A 16,465-nucleotide genomic window follows, 5' to 3' on the forward strand; every position below is an offset into this window, starting at 1 on the left:
AAAACTCCACTTCTGCACCATGTCCTCAGCAATCACACAGTAACAGTGCCCATCACCAGATCACATAATAGCCAGCCGCACAAAGAGACCCCCCAACACAAAGAGACCCCCAACAGCAACATAACCTCCTTCCTCATGCAGACTCCTAGCATGAAACATCACCCTCTTCCCCAGGAAGACCCCAGTATGACCACGCAAGCAACATCACCTCGTTCTCCAGACGAGACCCCCAGCACGCACACGCAGCCCCACACAAGCAACATTGCCCCTTCCCCACAGAGACCCCCAGCACGCAGCCCCATGCAAGCGTCACCCCCTTCCCCAGAGATCCCCAATACGCAGCCCCATGCAAGCAACATCACCCCTTTCCCCAGGAAGACCCCCAGCATGCACAAGCAGCCCCATGCAAGCGTCACCCCATTCCCCAGAGATCCCCAATACGCAGCCCCATGCAAGCAACATCACCCCTTTCCCCAGGAAGACCCCCAGCATGCACAAGCAGCCCCATGCAAGCGTCACCCCATTCCCCAGCACGCAGCAGCCCCCCCCCCCCCAAGCAAGCAACATGATCCCCTTCCCCACAGGGACCCAGTACACAGCCCCCTTCCCAACAGAGACCCCCAGCCCCGCTGGCAAGGAACATGACCCCCTTCCCCACAGGGACCCCCAGTACACAGTCCCCCTTGCAGCTTCCCGTGCAAGCAACATGACACCCTTCCCCAGATAAACCCCCAGCACGCAGTCCCATGTAAGCATCACCCCGTTCCCCAGGCAGACCCCAGCATGCAGTCCCATGTAAGCATCACCCCCCTTCCCCAGCACGCAGCCCACGCAAGCAACATCATTCCCTTTCCCAGGCAGACCCCCAGCATGCAGTCCCATGCAAGCATCACCACCTTCCCCAGACAGACACCCAGCACACAGTCCCAGGCAAGCATCACTCCCTTCCCCAGGCAGACTCCCAGCACCTGCACCCCCATGCAGGTTGCCTGCAGTCCCATGCAACCTGCATCCCCTTCCCCAGGCAGACTCTAAGCATGCAGTCCCATGCAAGCATCAGCCCCTTCCCCAGGCAGACTCCAGCACCATGCAGCCCCTTCCCCTGCTGGGGCATGTGTATGAACATCCACTTACCTGATCTGCGACCCCAAAACACTCAAGATCCCACCATGACACCCGCAGCTTCCTCCTGCCTGCTCTGTGTCTGTTCTATGGACTATGAAGAGGCTCCGCCCCTACCTGTGACATCTACCCACACATGGTCACATGGGCGTGACGTCAGCAGAGGTCCTTCTGGCCTGGATTTATCCTCATGGTGTGCGGCTCTGCAGGTGGAGGTAGGTGCTGGAGATTCCCCATTACTGGGGGGGCAGTAACCCCTTCAGCGCTGAGACTGTTTTGGAGCTTTTCTGTTGCCACTTTCTAAGAATCATAGCGTTTTGTTCCTGTTCCTCTGATACATATGACCCAACTGTGGTAAACAGGAAGTAAGGGAACAGGTATTCCTCACATAGCACACTGCCCCTTTCCTGCCCCCACACAGTATAAGGGTATGTGTCCACGTTCAGGATTGCATCAGGATTTGGTCAGGATTTTTCATCAGTATTTGTAGCCAAAACCAGGAGTGGAACAATTAGAGGAAAAGTATAATAGAAACATATGCATCACTTCTGTATTTATCACCCACTCCTGGTTTTGGCTACAAATACTGATGAAAAATCCTGACCAAATCCTGATGCAATCCTGAACGTGGACACACACCCTAATATTCCCACAGTACCGCCACCCCCCCCCCCACACACACACACACACACAGTATAATGTTCCCACAGTACCGCCATCCCCCCCACACAGTATTATGTTCCCCCAGAACAGCCGTCCCCCACACACAGTATAATGTTCCCACAGTACCGCCATCCCCCCACACACAGTATAATGTTCCCACAGTACCGCCACCCCCCCCCCCCACACACACACAGTATAATGTTCCCACGGTACCGCCATCCCCCCACACACAGTATAATGTCCCCACAGTACCACCATCCCCCCACACAGTATAATGTTCCCACAGTACCGCCATCCCCCCACACACAGTATAATGTCCCCACAGTACCGCCATCCCCCCACACAGTATAATGTTCCCACAGTACTGCCATCCCCCCACGCACAGTATAATGTTCCGACAGTACCGCCATCCCCACACAGTATAATGTTCCCCCAGTACAGCCATCCCCCCACATAAAGTATAATGTTCCCCCAGAACAGCCATCCCCCCACACACAGTATAATGTTCCCCAGTACAGCCATCCCCCCACACACAGTATAATGCTCCCACAATACCACCATCCCCCCCACACAGTATAATGTTCCCACAGTACCGCCATCCCCACACAGTATAATGCTCCCACAATACCGCCATCCCCCCCACACAGTATAATGTTCCCACAGTACCGCCATCCCCCCACACAGTATAATGTTCCCACAGTACCGCCATCCCCCCACACAGTATAATGTTCCCACAGTACCGCCATCCCCCCCACACAGTATAATGTTCCCACAGTACCGCCATCCCCTCCACACAGTATAATGTTCCCACAGTACCGCCATCCCCCCACACAGTATAATGTTCCCACAGTACCGCCATCCCCCACACAGTTTAATGTTCCCACAGTACCGCCATCCACCCGCACACAGTATAATGTTCCCACAGAACCGCCATCCGCTACACAGTATAATGTTCTCACAGTACCGCCATCCCCCCACACACAGTATAATGTTCCCACAGTACCGCCATCCCCCCCACACAGTATAATGTTCCCCACAGTGCCACCATCCCCCCACACAGTATAATGTTACCACAGTACCGCCATCCCCCCACACACAGTATAGTGTTCCCACAGTACCGCCGTCCCCCACACACAGTATAATGTCCCCACAGTACCGCCATCCCACCACACAGTATAATGTTCTGACAGTACCGCCATCCCCCCCACACACACAGTATAATGTTCCCCCAGTACCACCATCCCCACACACAGTATAATGTTCCCACAGTACCGCCATCCCCCCACACATAGTATAATGTTTCCACAGTACAGCCATCCCCCACACACACACAGTATAATGTTCCCCCAGTACCACCATCCCCACACACAGTATAATGTTCCCACAGTACCGCCATCCCCCCACACATAGTATAATGTTTCCACAGTACCGCCATCCCCCCACACACAGTATAATGTCCGCACTCCCCACAGTACCGCCATCCCCCCACAAACAGTATAATGTTCCCACAGTACTGCCATCCCCACACAGTATAATGTTACCACACTACCGTCATCCCCCACACACACAGTATGATGTCCCCACAGTACCGCCATCCCCCCACACAGTATAATGTTCCCAGAGTACCGCCATCCCCCCACAAACAGTATAATATTCCCACAGTACCCCATCCCCCACACAGTATAATGTTCCCAGAGTACCGCCATCCCCCCACAAACAGTATAATGTTCCCCCAGTACCGCCATCCCCCCGCACACAATATAATACTCCCCCAGAACCGCCATCCCCCATACACATTATCGCCTGTTTCACATGTCCGTATATTTCTGGTACTGGGAAAAAATAGTACCGGAGATGTTCGTGTGTGTACTACGTGTGCCGCATCAGTACCACATGGACAGCCGCCAGAGAAGAAGCGCTACAGTAACAACTGTTCCCTGGCAGCTGGTGCTGAACCCGGCTGGCATCATTCTCCCCTGCTGCTCTGCCGGCGAGCAGAGGAGAGTGATGAACATTATATTAAAGTCCGAACAACAGCAGGTGGGGGCTTTTGGGCCTGTTGGCCCCATCATCCCAGACCTGCTGCCGCTAATAACAGTGACAGTAGGTGCGGATGATCAGAGTATTCCACAGCCGCCGGCTGCGATCTTTCAGAAATAAATGAATGAAAAACCCAACGTGGGTGCCCCCCTATTTTATTAATCAACCAGACAAAACTCACAGCTGGGGGCTGCAACCCTCAGCTGTCAGCTTCTGCAGGGTTGGTTATCAAGAATAGAGGGGTCCCCACGTTTTTTTAATTTAATTTTGTTTAATTTGTAATTTTTAATTTAATTTTGATGTCACCTTTTAGGTGACATCAAGCCCACGGCTTAGTAATGGAGAGGTGTCTATAATAATAATACTAATCTTTATTTTTATATAGCACTAACATATTCCGCAGCGCTTTACACACATTATCGTCGCTGTCCCCATTGGGGCTCACAATCTAAATTCCCTATCACTATGTCTTTGGAATGTGGGAGGAAACCGGAGTACCCTGAGGAAACCCACGGAAACACTGAGAGAACATACAAACTCTTTGCAGATGTTGTCCTTAGTGTGGTTTTGAACCCAGGACTCCAGCGCTGCAAGGCTGCTGTGCTATGTCTATAAGACACCTATCCATTAATAATCCTATTGTTATCTAATATATAAAGCTGTGTGTGTATGTATGTATGTATGTCTGGGATTGGCATCTGCACCGTCGCAACTACAGCCACAAAATTTTGCACAGTCACATGTCTGGACCCCGAGAGCGTCATAGGCTATGTTGTGAGGTGAAATTTTAACCCCGCGCTTTCCAATTCACCAAACAATTTTGCCCCTATCTACATAATGGGGAAAAACTGAAAGGAAAAGTGTTGGAGGCAAATTGACAGCTGCCAGATGTGAACAAGGGGGACTTAAAGAGTGAGAGCGATGGTGCCAAAGAGTAAATACCGTACAGTTGCTAAGGTGGGGCCCCGACATGGGATACTCACCACACATGGGGATATGAACTGTTGTGAATTCTGCTCTTGGGTTCCCTCCAGTGGTTGTAGGTGGGAATGCAGTTGTCTCTGACTCGCAGTCCTGGCCAGGTGTATCGGATGATTACAATTCTGACTGGGATATTTAGGTGTGCAGGATCCTTTAGCCCTTGCCAGTTGTCAATGTTCCTTGTGAAGTGTTGGATCACTTTCTGGCTTCTCCTCCTTGCTGCCAAATTCCTGAAAGATAAGTATTTGGTTTTTGTGTCTGTGGCACACTGCTGCGTGCTTGTTTCAGTTTTATTCCTGCTCTGATTGTAGGATTCACTGGAGTTGCAGATTTACGCTCCTACATCTTTTGGTTAGATGTAGGAAGTTTTTGTATATTCTGCTGTGGATGTTTTGAAGGGTTTTAATACTGACCGCACAGAACTCTGTCCTATCCTGTCCTATCTAGCTAGAGTGGCCTCCTGTGCTAAATCCTGTTTTTCTGCCTGTGTATGTTTTTTCCTCTCCGACTCACCGCCAATATTTGTGGGGGGCTGTCTATCCTTTGGGGATTTTCTCTGAGGCAAGATAGTATTCCAGTTTCCATCTTTAGGGGTATTTAGTCCTCCGGCTGTGACGAGGTGTCTAGGTGTGTTAAGTACACTCCACGGCTACTTCTAGTTGCGGTGTTAAGTTCAGGATTGTGGTCAGTATAGTGGCCACCTTCTCCAGTGTAAGTTCTCATGCAGCTCCAAGGTCACCGGATCATAACAATGAACACACACACAAAATGCGCCACACACTACCACGTGCTTGAACACATATACAACCCTCAGCACACATTTCACCAACCTCGCCATATAAAAGTCGAAACACAAAAGTCACCACTCAAAACTCGCCACATGCAAAACTAGGCTCACGCAAAACTAGCCACACGTGCAAAACTCACCTCATGGAAAACTCGCCACACGCAAAACTTGTACACGCGGAAACATTGCCACATGCACAAAAGTTGCAACACATGCAAAAGTTGCCTCACACAAAACTTGCACATAATCAAAATGCACCACACATAAAACTCGCCACGCGCAAAACTCACCATGCGCAAAACTTGCTGCACACAACTTGATACACTAACCTGTCACATGCAACTCGACACATAAAAAGTTTGCTACACGCATGTCGCCACACAAAACTCATCTCACAAAAGTCACTACATGCATGTCGTCACAGGCAACTCAACACACACAACTTGACACATGAAATTCGCCCTAAAACACACACAAGTCTGGTATTATCCTTCAAAAATAAAAATCTGATTACCCTAATAAGCAGACAAAAGCCGCAAATGTACCATATAGAAAATCCGGCAGCTGTCAGTCACATGACCTGTCAATTATGTGTATGTGTGAGCTAATATATACTGCCAGGGGGGAGTTCTTTTTGTTGGCTGTGGATTTATCAGGCTGCCAATTTAGCTTACAAATACTGAGGTAAAAATACTGACCAAATAGCGTGTGAAAGAGGTCTAATACAGGAGGAGATGACATACAGGTACATACTATACGAGGGGCGATCCAAAAGTAATGATAATCAATACTAAACACAATGAATATAGTCAAAAAATAAATTTATTTTTCTACATAGTCTCCTAACAAGTCTATACATTTAGTCCATCTCTTTTCTAAACTTAGAATTCCCTTTGAAAAAAATTCTTGATCTTGACCCTCAAAAAAATCCCCAACAGCGGTTATCACGTCGCTATTGTCGTCAAATTTCTTGCCCCGGAGGTGTTCCTTGAGCCGAGGAAAGAGAAAGAATAACTGGGGGCTAGATCTGGTGAATAGGGGGGGTGTTCCACCAGTTCAAAGCCCGCTTCTTGAATGGTAGCCATGGCAACAGCAGCTTTGTGAGCCGGCGCGTTATCTTGGTAAAACAACACTCCAGCCCGCAGTTTGCCGCGCCTTTTCTCCTTGATAGCCTCCCGCAATCTTCTTATTTGTTCTGCGTAGTAGGAGCCCGTAATAGTGGCTTCCTTCTCCAAATAGTCCACCATAATAATTCCTTCAGCGTCCCAAAAAACGGACGCCATAACCTTCCCTGCTGAGCTTGACACTTTGAATTTCTTCGGCGTCGGTTCGTCGGCTCGTTTCCATGTCATTGATTGTTGTTTAGTTTCGGGATCAAAGTGGTGGATCCAGGTCTCGTCCATGGTCAAAAAACGTGACAAAAAATTTTCCTTGTCTGCTTGGAACTTTTCGAGATTTGCTATTGAAATGTCAACTCGTTTCTTCTTTTGCTCGTCGGTTAACATTTTTGGCACCCAACGCGCGGAGACCTTTCTCATATGCAATTCTTTGGCAAGGATTCTTTGAATACTGCCATATGAGATCCCTGTGACCTCAGCTACATGCCTGATAGTCACTCTTCGATCTGCCAATACAACTTCTTCAACTTTTTTCACGTTTTCTTCATTGAGGGACGTGGATGGGCGTCCTTCACGATGTTCATTTTCCGTCGATGTTCTTCCCAGCTTAAATTCCATGGCCCAGCATGCAACTGTGGAATATGGAGGAGAAGAGTCCCCCAATGTTTCCACCAAGTCGCTGTGTATGTCTTTGGTAGTCATTTTTTTCAAGCAGAGGTATTTGATGACAACTCTGAGCTCGTTTTTTTTCCATTTTGATGTTCACTCCTCGGCAGTTCATATTCAAATGAATGTAGCTCCCGGGAATCGTGGTCTATTTAAGTAATTTTTTTTTCCTGGACTAGTGGGTGCCTAAGAGAGAAGAAAACATTTTATTTTAATTTCTGTGTGCAATAGAAATAACCGATTATCATTACTTTTGGATCGCCCCTCGTATACAGGGGAGATGACACACAGGTATATACTACATACAGGAGCAGATGACACACATATATACTATATACAGAAGGAGATGACATACAAGTATATACAGTAGGAGATGATATACAGGTATATACTATATATGGGCAGCACGGTGGCGCAGTGGTTAGCACTGCAGCCTTGCAGCGCTGGAGTCCTGGGTTCTAATCCCACTCAGGACAACATCTGCAAAGAGTTTGTATGTTCTCTCCGTGTTTTTTGGGTTTCCTCCGGGCACTCCGGTTTCCTCCCACATTCCAAAGACATACTGATAGGGAATTTAGATTGTGAGCCCCAACAGGGACAGTGATGATAATGTGTGTAAATTGTAAAGCGCTGCGGAATATGTTAGCGCTATATAAAATAAAGATTATTATACAGGAGGAGATGACATACAGGTATATACTATATACAAGAGGAGATGACACACATATATACTATATACAGAAGGAGATGACATACAGGTATACACTATATACAGGGGAGATAACACACAGGTATATACTATATACAGGAGGAGATGACACACAGGTATATACTATATACAGGAGGAGATGACTTACATGTATATACTATATATAGGAGGAGATGACACACAGGTATATACTATATACAGGAGCAGATGACACACAGGTATATACAATATACAGGAGGAGATGACATACAGGTATATACTATACTAGATGATGGCCCGATTCTAACGCATAGGGTATTCTAGAATATGCATGTCCATGTAGTATATTGCACAGCCCACGTAGTATATTGCCCAGCCACGTAGTATATTGCCCAGTCACGTACTATATTGCCTAGTCACGTACTATATTGCCCAGCTACATAGTATATTGCCCAGTGACGTAGTATATTGCCCAGCCACATAGTATATTGCCCAGCCACGTAGTATTTTGCCCAGCCACGTAGTATATTGTCCAGCCACGTAGTATATTGCCCAGTCACGTAGTATATTGCCCAGTCACGTAGTATATTGCCCAGTCACGTACTATATTGCTCAGCCACGTAGTATATTGCCCAGCGACGTAGTATACAGCACAGAGCCATGTAGTATACAGCACAGACACGTAGTATATTGGCCAGTCACGTAGTATATTGCCCAGCCACGTAGTATATTGCCCAGACACGTATGTAACAGGTTAAAAAAGACTTAAAATAAAAAATAAACATATACTCACCTTTCGAGGAGCCCCTTGTAGTCATGGCGCCTGTGTGTGGTGCACGCGGCAGCTTCCCGTCCCAGAGTTGGTATGAGCGCAGGACCTGTGATGACGTCGCGGTCACATGACCGTGACGTCATGGAAGGTCCTTCTTGCATAGCATCCTTGGCACCGGAGCCTGCCGCTTGCACTGCCGAGGACACCGCGCACGTCGGAGGGTGAGAGTAACGTTTTTTTTTTTATTATTATTATTAACATTATTATTATTTGTAACATTAGATCTTTTTACTATTGATGCTGCATACGCATCATCAATAGTAAAAAGTTGGTCACACAGGGTTAATAGCTGCGTTAATGGAGTGCGTTACAATGCGGCATAACGCGGTCCATTAACGCTGCCATTAACCCTGTGTGAGGGCTGACTGGAGGGGAGTATGGAGCGGGCACTGACTGCGGAGAGGAAGGAGCAGCCATGTTGCTGCCAGACTGTGTGTGCCTGTCGCTGATTGATCGTGGCAATGGTCGTGGGCATTTTGCCACGACTAATCAGCGACTTGGATTTCCATGACAGACAGAGGCCGCGACCAATGAATATCCGTGACAGAAAGACAGACAGATGGAAGTGACCCTTAGACAATTATATAGTAGATATAGGACGAGATGACGTACAGGTATATACTATATACAAGAGATGACATACAGGTATATACTATATACAGGGGAGATGACACAGGTATATACTATATACAGGAGGAGATGACTTACAGGTATATACTATATATAGGAGGAGATGACACACAGGTATATGGTATATACAGGAGGAGATGACTTACAGGTATATACTATATACAGGAGGAGATGACATACAGGTATTAACTATATATAGGAGGAGATGACATACAGGTATATACTATATATAGGAGGAGATGACATACAGGTATATACTATATACAGGAGGAGATGACATACAGGTATATACTATATACAGGAGGAGATGACATACAGGTATATACTATATACCGGAGGAGATGACACACGTATATACTATATACAGGAGGAGATGACATACAGGTATATACTATATACAGGAGATGACATACAGGTATATACTATATATAGGAGGAGATGACATACAGGTATATACTATATACGGAATAGATGTCATACAGGTATATACTATATACAGGAGGAGATGACACATAGGTATATACAATATACGGGAGGAGATGACATACAGCAGGTGTATACTATTTGCAGGGGTTATGACGTACAGGTATATAGTATATGCAGGGGAGATGACATACAGGTATATACTATATACAGGAGATGACATACAGGTGTATACTATATATAAGGGAGATGACAAACATGTATATACTGAGGTGAAAATGAGAGGTGTGAGGTGAAAATGAGAGCTGTGAGGTGAAAATGAAAAAGTCTTGAGTGCAAAATGAGAGGAGTGAGGGAAAATAGTGGAGTGATCGGAAAATGACAGATGTGAGGTCGAAATGAGAAGTGTTAGGGGGGAATGAGAGGAGTGTGGGGGGGAAATAAGAGAAGTGAGAGGGAAAATGAGAGGTGTGAGGGAGAAAATGAGAGATGTGAGGGGGAAAATGAAAGATGTGAGGGGGAAAATGAGAGGCGTAATGGAAAATAAGAGAAGTGAGGTGCTATGACTAACCACAGATATTTACTATGTCCAGGCCACGCCGGGCTCTTCAGCTAGTCTATATATATAATTGTCTAAGGGGTACTTCCGTCTGTTTGTCTGTCTGTAACTAACTTCCGTAACGTAAGTCCCGCGTCACTGATTGGCATAGCCGGCCGGCCGCGACCAATCAGTGACAGGCTTAGTCTGGCCGCGAATTGACCCCTCCCTTCTCTCCTCAAGTCAGTGCCCTCTCCCTACTCCCCACCAGTCAGTGCCAGTGTGTCGCCCCATCCCGGACCAACTTTTTACTATTGATGCTGCCTACGTGGCTGTGCTATATACTACGTGGCTGTGTTATACTACGTGGCTGTGTTATATACTACATGGCTGTCTTATATACTACGTGACTGTCTTATATACTACGTGGCTGTGCTAAGTGCGACATACATACATTCATACATATTCTAGAATACCCGATGTGTTAGAATCGGGCCACCATCTAGTATGGTAAATAAACACACAGCCAGAATAAAATCCTTTATTTGAAAAAATTACAGAGACTCCTTTAATATTCTAAATTAAGCTATACTTGCTGCATCACCCAATTCCTGTGAAGCCCTCGATCTCCTGTAATAAAAGTAAAAGAATAAACCAACAATATATCATATCTGCCCATTATTGTGTGCCACGCTGTAATCCATATCTGGGGATATACAGTTTTCAATCTGGATGGTGCCAAGATGCGACTGTCCCAGCTGAAAACCACTGGTGAATGAGCTGCTGATAGTGCAGCATCATTCACCAGTGGTGACATCATCTCCGGCTTTTCCCACGGTCCAGAGGTCACCTCAGTTCAGCCCGGCTGTGATGATGTCACTGCTGGTGAATGATGCTGCACTCTCAGTAGCTCATTCACCAGTGGTTTTCAGCTGGGACAGTCGCATCTTGGCACCATCCTGGTTGAAAACGATTTAGCCCCAGACGTGGATTACAGCGTGGGACACAACGACAGACAGATATGGTATTTTGTTGGTTTATTATTTTACTGTGTACCTGTCTCCGGTATGTGTGATAACTGTCACTACACGTACCGGAGACAGGGACGTGTGAAAGGGACCTTAGATAGTACAAGTTGTCCCCACAATATGGCACCACCCACCCACCTCCTAATAAATAACTCCTCCCTTCCCCCACTCCTGGTGCAGATACAGATGACCCCAGGACATAGCACCGACCTCCTGGATCAGTTTCCAAGGGCTGGAGATGTGGCCCCAGGGCCGGTGCTATAGATGTATGAGGGGCTGTTATCTGCGGTGTGAGCTGTACATGTAATGGAGACATTCTGGGGACAGGTTAACTCCGGAGTAGAACTTCTTATCTTGTTGGACAATGGAGCTGGATTTTAGTTTATATTTTTTCACTTTCTATTCTTAATGTCTCCGTTCTAGGACCCCATTGTTAGGCCCCAGCTGTCATGGTCATATATTGGCATGCGTTGCTGGGAACAGAGGCCCCGCTACCTCTCTATGCCCCAGATATAGTAAAAAATAATCATATTTCAGAGCGAGCTGAGACCCTCACACAGCTGTTAACCTGTTAAATGCTGCTGTCAGTGTCTTACTGCAGCATTAAACACATGTCAGCAGGGGGTCGCGTCATTCCATGTGCCCATTGGCACCCCCGTGACTTGATAAACCCTGTGTATGTCAGAGTAGAAGAAGAATACCAATCAGGTGATTCTATAAATTAGCTGTGCATATGAGCTAGTGAGTCACCCAGAGCAGATGTCTTGGTGGCCCATCAAAATGGCAAGTGGTGGCTGCGTGAAGTGTGGCATGGATGTGTGAGCTGGCTGTGGGGTGCACTTATTGTCAGCCTACTGCAGTCGCTTAGAAGACAAGTGAGTGTGAGAAGTCCCCATTTACAGTCTCATCCAAGTCACAAGTACAGCAAATGGGTGAGGTTTATGACATTCCAGATTACACAGTCTGAGAATACAACATCTACGCATTCTATCTCCTCATAGGTTTCCCATATTATCTCCTGTAATTGTATTATTCCATGGGAGTCCTTATGATGTTACATCTTCATCTTCTTCACATTCAGGTCTCTACAATATTGGATCCTCTCAGTGGAGATCTTCTATATAGGAGGATTTCTCTGATTGATCCATCAAGGATGGAGAGAGACAGAGACAAGATGGAGAGGATATTACCCCTCACCCTAGAGATCATCTTCCGGCTTACTGGAGAGGTGAGAGATTCTGATGACGTCACATTACATCATTCTTATCTATGGGAATAACAGATGGACGGAACTGGAGAGGTGAGGACTCTGGAAATGTCTGTAGTGAGATTTATTAATGTGTCTCTCCATAACCAGGATTACACAGTAGTGAAGAAGACCTCTATTGAGCGCTGTCAGGACCCTGTGACTGAGGGATGGGGAAGACTCCAGAGCCCAAACACAGGACCTCCACCTCACACCCTGATACATGAGGATGTCAATGACCAGAAGATCCTAGAACTCACCTACAAGATGATTGAGCTGCTGACTGGAGAGGTGACACTGCTGGGAATGCTGGGACATTATACTGTAATGCTATGAAGGGATCAGGGGATGACGGTATCATTGTATGTGTCAGGTTCCTATAAGGTGCCAGGATGTCACCGTCTATTTTTCCAAGGAGGAGTGGAAGTATTTTAAAGAACACAAGGAGGTTAACCAGCCCCTCACATCACCAGGTAATAGGACTAAATACACATGACCTATAATTATCTATATGTAAAGAATGAATTCAGTCCCTGTATTTGTTTCCTCCAGTTTTATCCAGTAAGAGGACAACACCAGAGAGATGTCCCCAACCTCTTCTTCCACAGGACTGTAAAGAAGAAGATCCCAATGTTCCTCAGGATCATCAGGTAGATGGAGAGAAGGTGTCATGAGATCTGCCCTATGATGTGTAGACAACTGTGAAGGTCTTGTGCTCAGTCTTGTTTTATCCAAGTCGCGGGCCAACCTTGATGTAGGCCTCGGAGAAGCAGGCTCAAGCTCACATAGTGTTGAGAGGTGTTTTTATTAGCCTGGATTGTGGGTCCAGGTCTTACGAGCAGCTGAAAGAGCTGGGTGGGATCGGCTGCTCACTTACCTCCAGACTGGATCTTGGGTTCTCTGATTTAAGGCATCTGGAGCTGTCTCACTTGGTCTGTGTGTTTTGCAAGGTGAGGAAGCTTTGCATGTGCTGCTCAGACCCTGCTGGAGTCAGAGGAAAACACTCACATTTAAACAGCTGAACCCATGTGTTATATGGACTTGTTATTTTCCGTTTTGTTCTGTTGTACCTTTGTTTACCTGGAAGAGGCTGATTTAGTTTGTAACTCTGACCATAAACTACAGCTCATCCAGCATCGGGGTTACCACTATGAGACCACCTTGTCTGTCTAAAGTTATTACACCCCCAAAGTACATTTTTCACCTATTAATGCACTGTTCTACAGCCAAACTGCTTCAGAGACAAAAACAGTTGAACGTAACTAATGTTGTGATGAGGCTTATAAATGAATAGGAATATGAGGCTTAAATTTGCTGATTAGCTCTAATTTTCAAGATCCAGAGAAGGTTGTAATTACTTTTGACACCTGTGATGCTGCTATCACTAGCTTGTTGGGTAATACTCGCTTGGCAGCCTCTGCAGACACGGCCTCTCTGTGTGCTGTTCCGGATGTCCGGCCCCACTTGGAACCCTCCAACACACAGGCCACCAGGTCCAAAGCCTCACCATGTGCTCTCCTCCAGGAAGTTAGCACCTTCAACACGTAGGCCTTCCAGCACCTTACACACAGTCCAATCAGACCTCAGTCACATTATAAAGCCGTAACCACTGCCATAGGTGGGAGGTTTGTGTGATTAGTCAGACCCGCCCAGCTCTCCGACTAACCCTGTAAGCCTCCCTTATTATAAACTACACAAAACACTTGTGAGACTACAGGTCCCAGAGCAACATTACTTCAGGCTTACAGCGCAGAGTATCTACTCTGCGAAAAACACACGGGCCATTTACAGTAATGCCAGGCGTTGCCTCACCATCACAGTTATGCCTGCGACTGCCATTCATTCCCATGGCCTCAATACGCCTCCGTGTGTATTCTGAGAAGAGCATGCAGCGCCCCCCCAGCTGTAACAGGGATCACTGCATCACTCACCTTTTACGCAGGCTTATAGGAAAATGGTGTCTTTATTATTTCATCACCATTATTGCATTAATAGCTGGTCTATTACATCATCTATTTAGTATATTTAGTTTTTTATCATCTTAAGGCGACCAATCAAAAAATGCCAACTCCGCTCTGATAAAGTAATCCTAATTACAGTAGTATCACCTACTGTATATACTCGAGTATAAGCCTACCCGAGTATTAGCCGAGGAGCCTAATTTTGCCACAAAATACTGGGTAAGCTTATTGACTCGAGTATAAGCCGGTTATTCATTGCCCCCTGATCCCCCATCCTGATTTGCGTGCTTCCTTTGTCCCTGTCGTGGTATGCATGGCTCCCCGGTCTCTGTCATTGTATGCATGGCTCCCCCGTCATTGTATGCATGGCTCCCATGTCACTGTCATTGTATGTATGGCTCCCACGGTCCCTGTCGTATGCATGGCTCCCCCGTCCTTGTATGCATGGCTCCCCCGTCCTTGTATGCATGGCTCCCCCTTCCCTGTCATTGTATGCATGGCTCCCCCGTCCTTGTATGCATGGCTCCCCCTTCCCTGTCATTGTATGTATGGCTCCCCGATCCCTGTTGTTGTATGCATGGCTCCCCAATCCTTATATGCATGTTTCATATTAAAAAAAACCCTGAACATCCTAATTACCTTTCTGCACGCATCTCGTTCTGATGCCAGCAACTCTGTTTTCTGGCCGAGCGATCACGTGGCCCCGCTCATTAACCCCTTCACCCCCGAGGGTGGTTTGCGCGTTAATGGTCTGGCCAATTTTTACAATTCCGACCACTGCCCATTTGTGAGGTAATAACTCTGGAACGCTTCAAAGCATCTTGGCGATTCTGAGATTGTTTGTTTGTTTTTTAATGACATATATTGTACTTCACGTTAGTGGTCAAATTTGTTTGTTATAACTTGCATTTATTTGTGTAAAAAAAATTGGAAAATTTAGCTATTTTCAAACTTTGAATTTTTTTTTTTTTTATCAGATAGATTTTTATTATCCGCAAAGAATAAACAATCAGAATATTTCTCATGACAATGTTTCATTAAACATTTACAGATAACCTTTTCCCCCCGACTCAGAGCCTCCCCACCCCGCCCAACCCCAGAGACCTCAGCCAGAGCCACCCCACTTCTCATCATCATACAAACATTTGAATAAACATCCGTTATATTTCCATTGAATACTAGGTTCCCTATATTCTCATTTATCATCCTAATTCAAGTCCATCCACGGTTGCCACAGCTTGTGGAAGATGTCCAGCTTATTCCTTTTGGTGTAGATACTTTTCTCCAAAGTAAGTATATGCTCCGCTTGCTTAAGAAAGTCTCTTCTTGTTGGAGGTTCCTCTCTAATCCAAAATTTGGCGATCAATTTCCTAGCAATGAATAACAATCGTGCAATAGCTATTTTAAACATGTTGTCCGCAACAATTTCCTCCACATATCCCAATATGCAAGTCAGTGGAACCCTAGGGACAGAACATCCATACACCAGTTCAATACGATTTAAAACAACTATCCAGAAGGAGGACAGTCTAGGGCACTGCCACATCATATGCAATATCCCCGCCTGTGATTGTGAGCACCGAGGGCATTCCGAGTTCTGCCTAAGCCCAGCCTTGAACAACCTGTCAGGGGTTCTATAGGCCCTATGGATTACGAATAACTGTGATAGCCTGCCAGGTTCACTCATTGATATCTTGGGCACATATTCTAGGACCGACTCCCATCTATCATTGTCAATTATT

General features: G+C 46.4%; 1 protein-coding gene across 1 annotated transcript in view; it reads left to right on the forward strand.

The window, feature by feature from the left end:
• Positions 1–1,271: 1,271 nt before the first annotated feature.
• LOC138663861 (zinc finger protein 25-like) overlaps positions 1,272–16,465 on the forward strand; it is a 63,833-nt gene continuing 48,639 nt past the window's right edge. Inside the window, exons 1-5 of the mRNA XM_069750217.1 lie at positions 1,272–1,337; positions 12,598–12,744; positions 12,874–13,053; positions 13,136–13,235; positions 13,315–13,412. Coding sequence (XP_069606318.1) covers positions 12,670–12,744; positions 12,874–13,053; positions 13,136–13,235; positions 13,315–13,412 — 453 coding nt within the window. The 5' untranslated portion in view covers positions 1,272–1,337; positions 12,598–12,669. The remainder of the gene's footprint in view (positions 1,338–12,597; positions 12,745–12,873; positions 13,054–13,135; positions 13,236–13,314; positions 13,413–16,465) is intronic.

The sequence above is a fragment of the Ranitomeya imitator genome, chromosome 2 (genome assembly GCF_032444005.1).
Source record: "Ranitomeya imitator isolate aRanImi1 chromosome 2, aRanImi1.pri, whole genome shotgun sequence".
Taxonomy (NCBI): domain Eukaryota; kingdom Metazoa; phylum Chordata; class Amphibia; order Anura; family Dendrobatidae; genus Ranitomeya; species Ranitomeya imitator.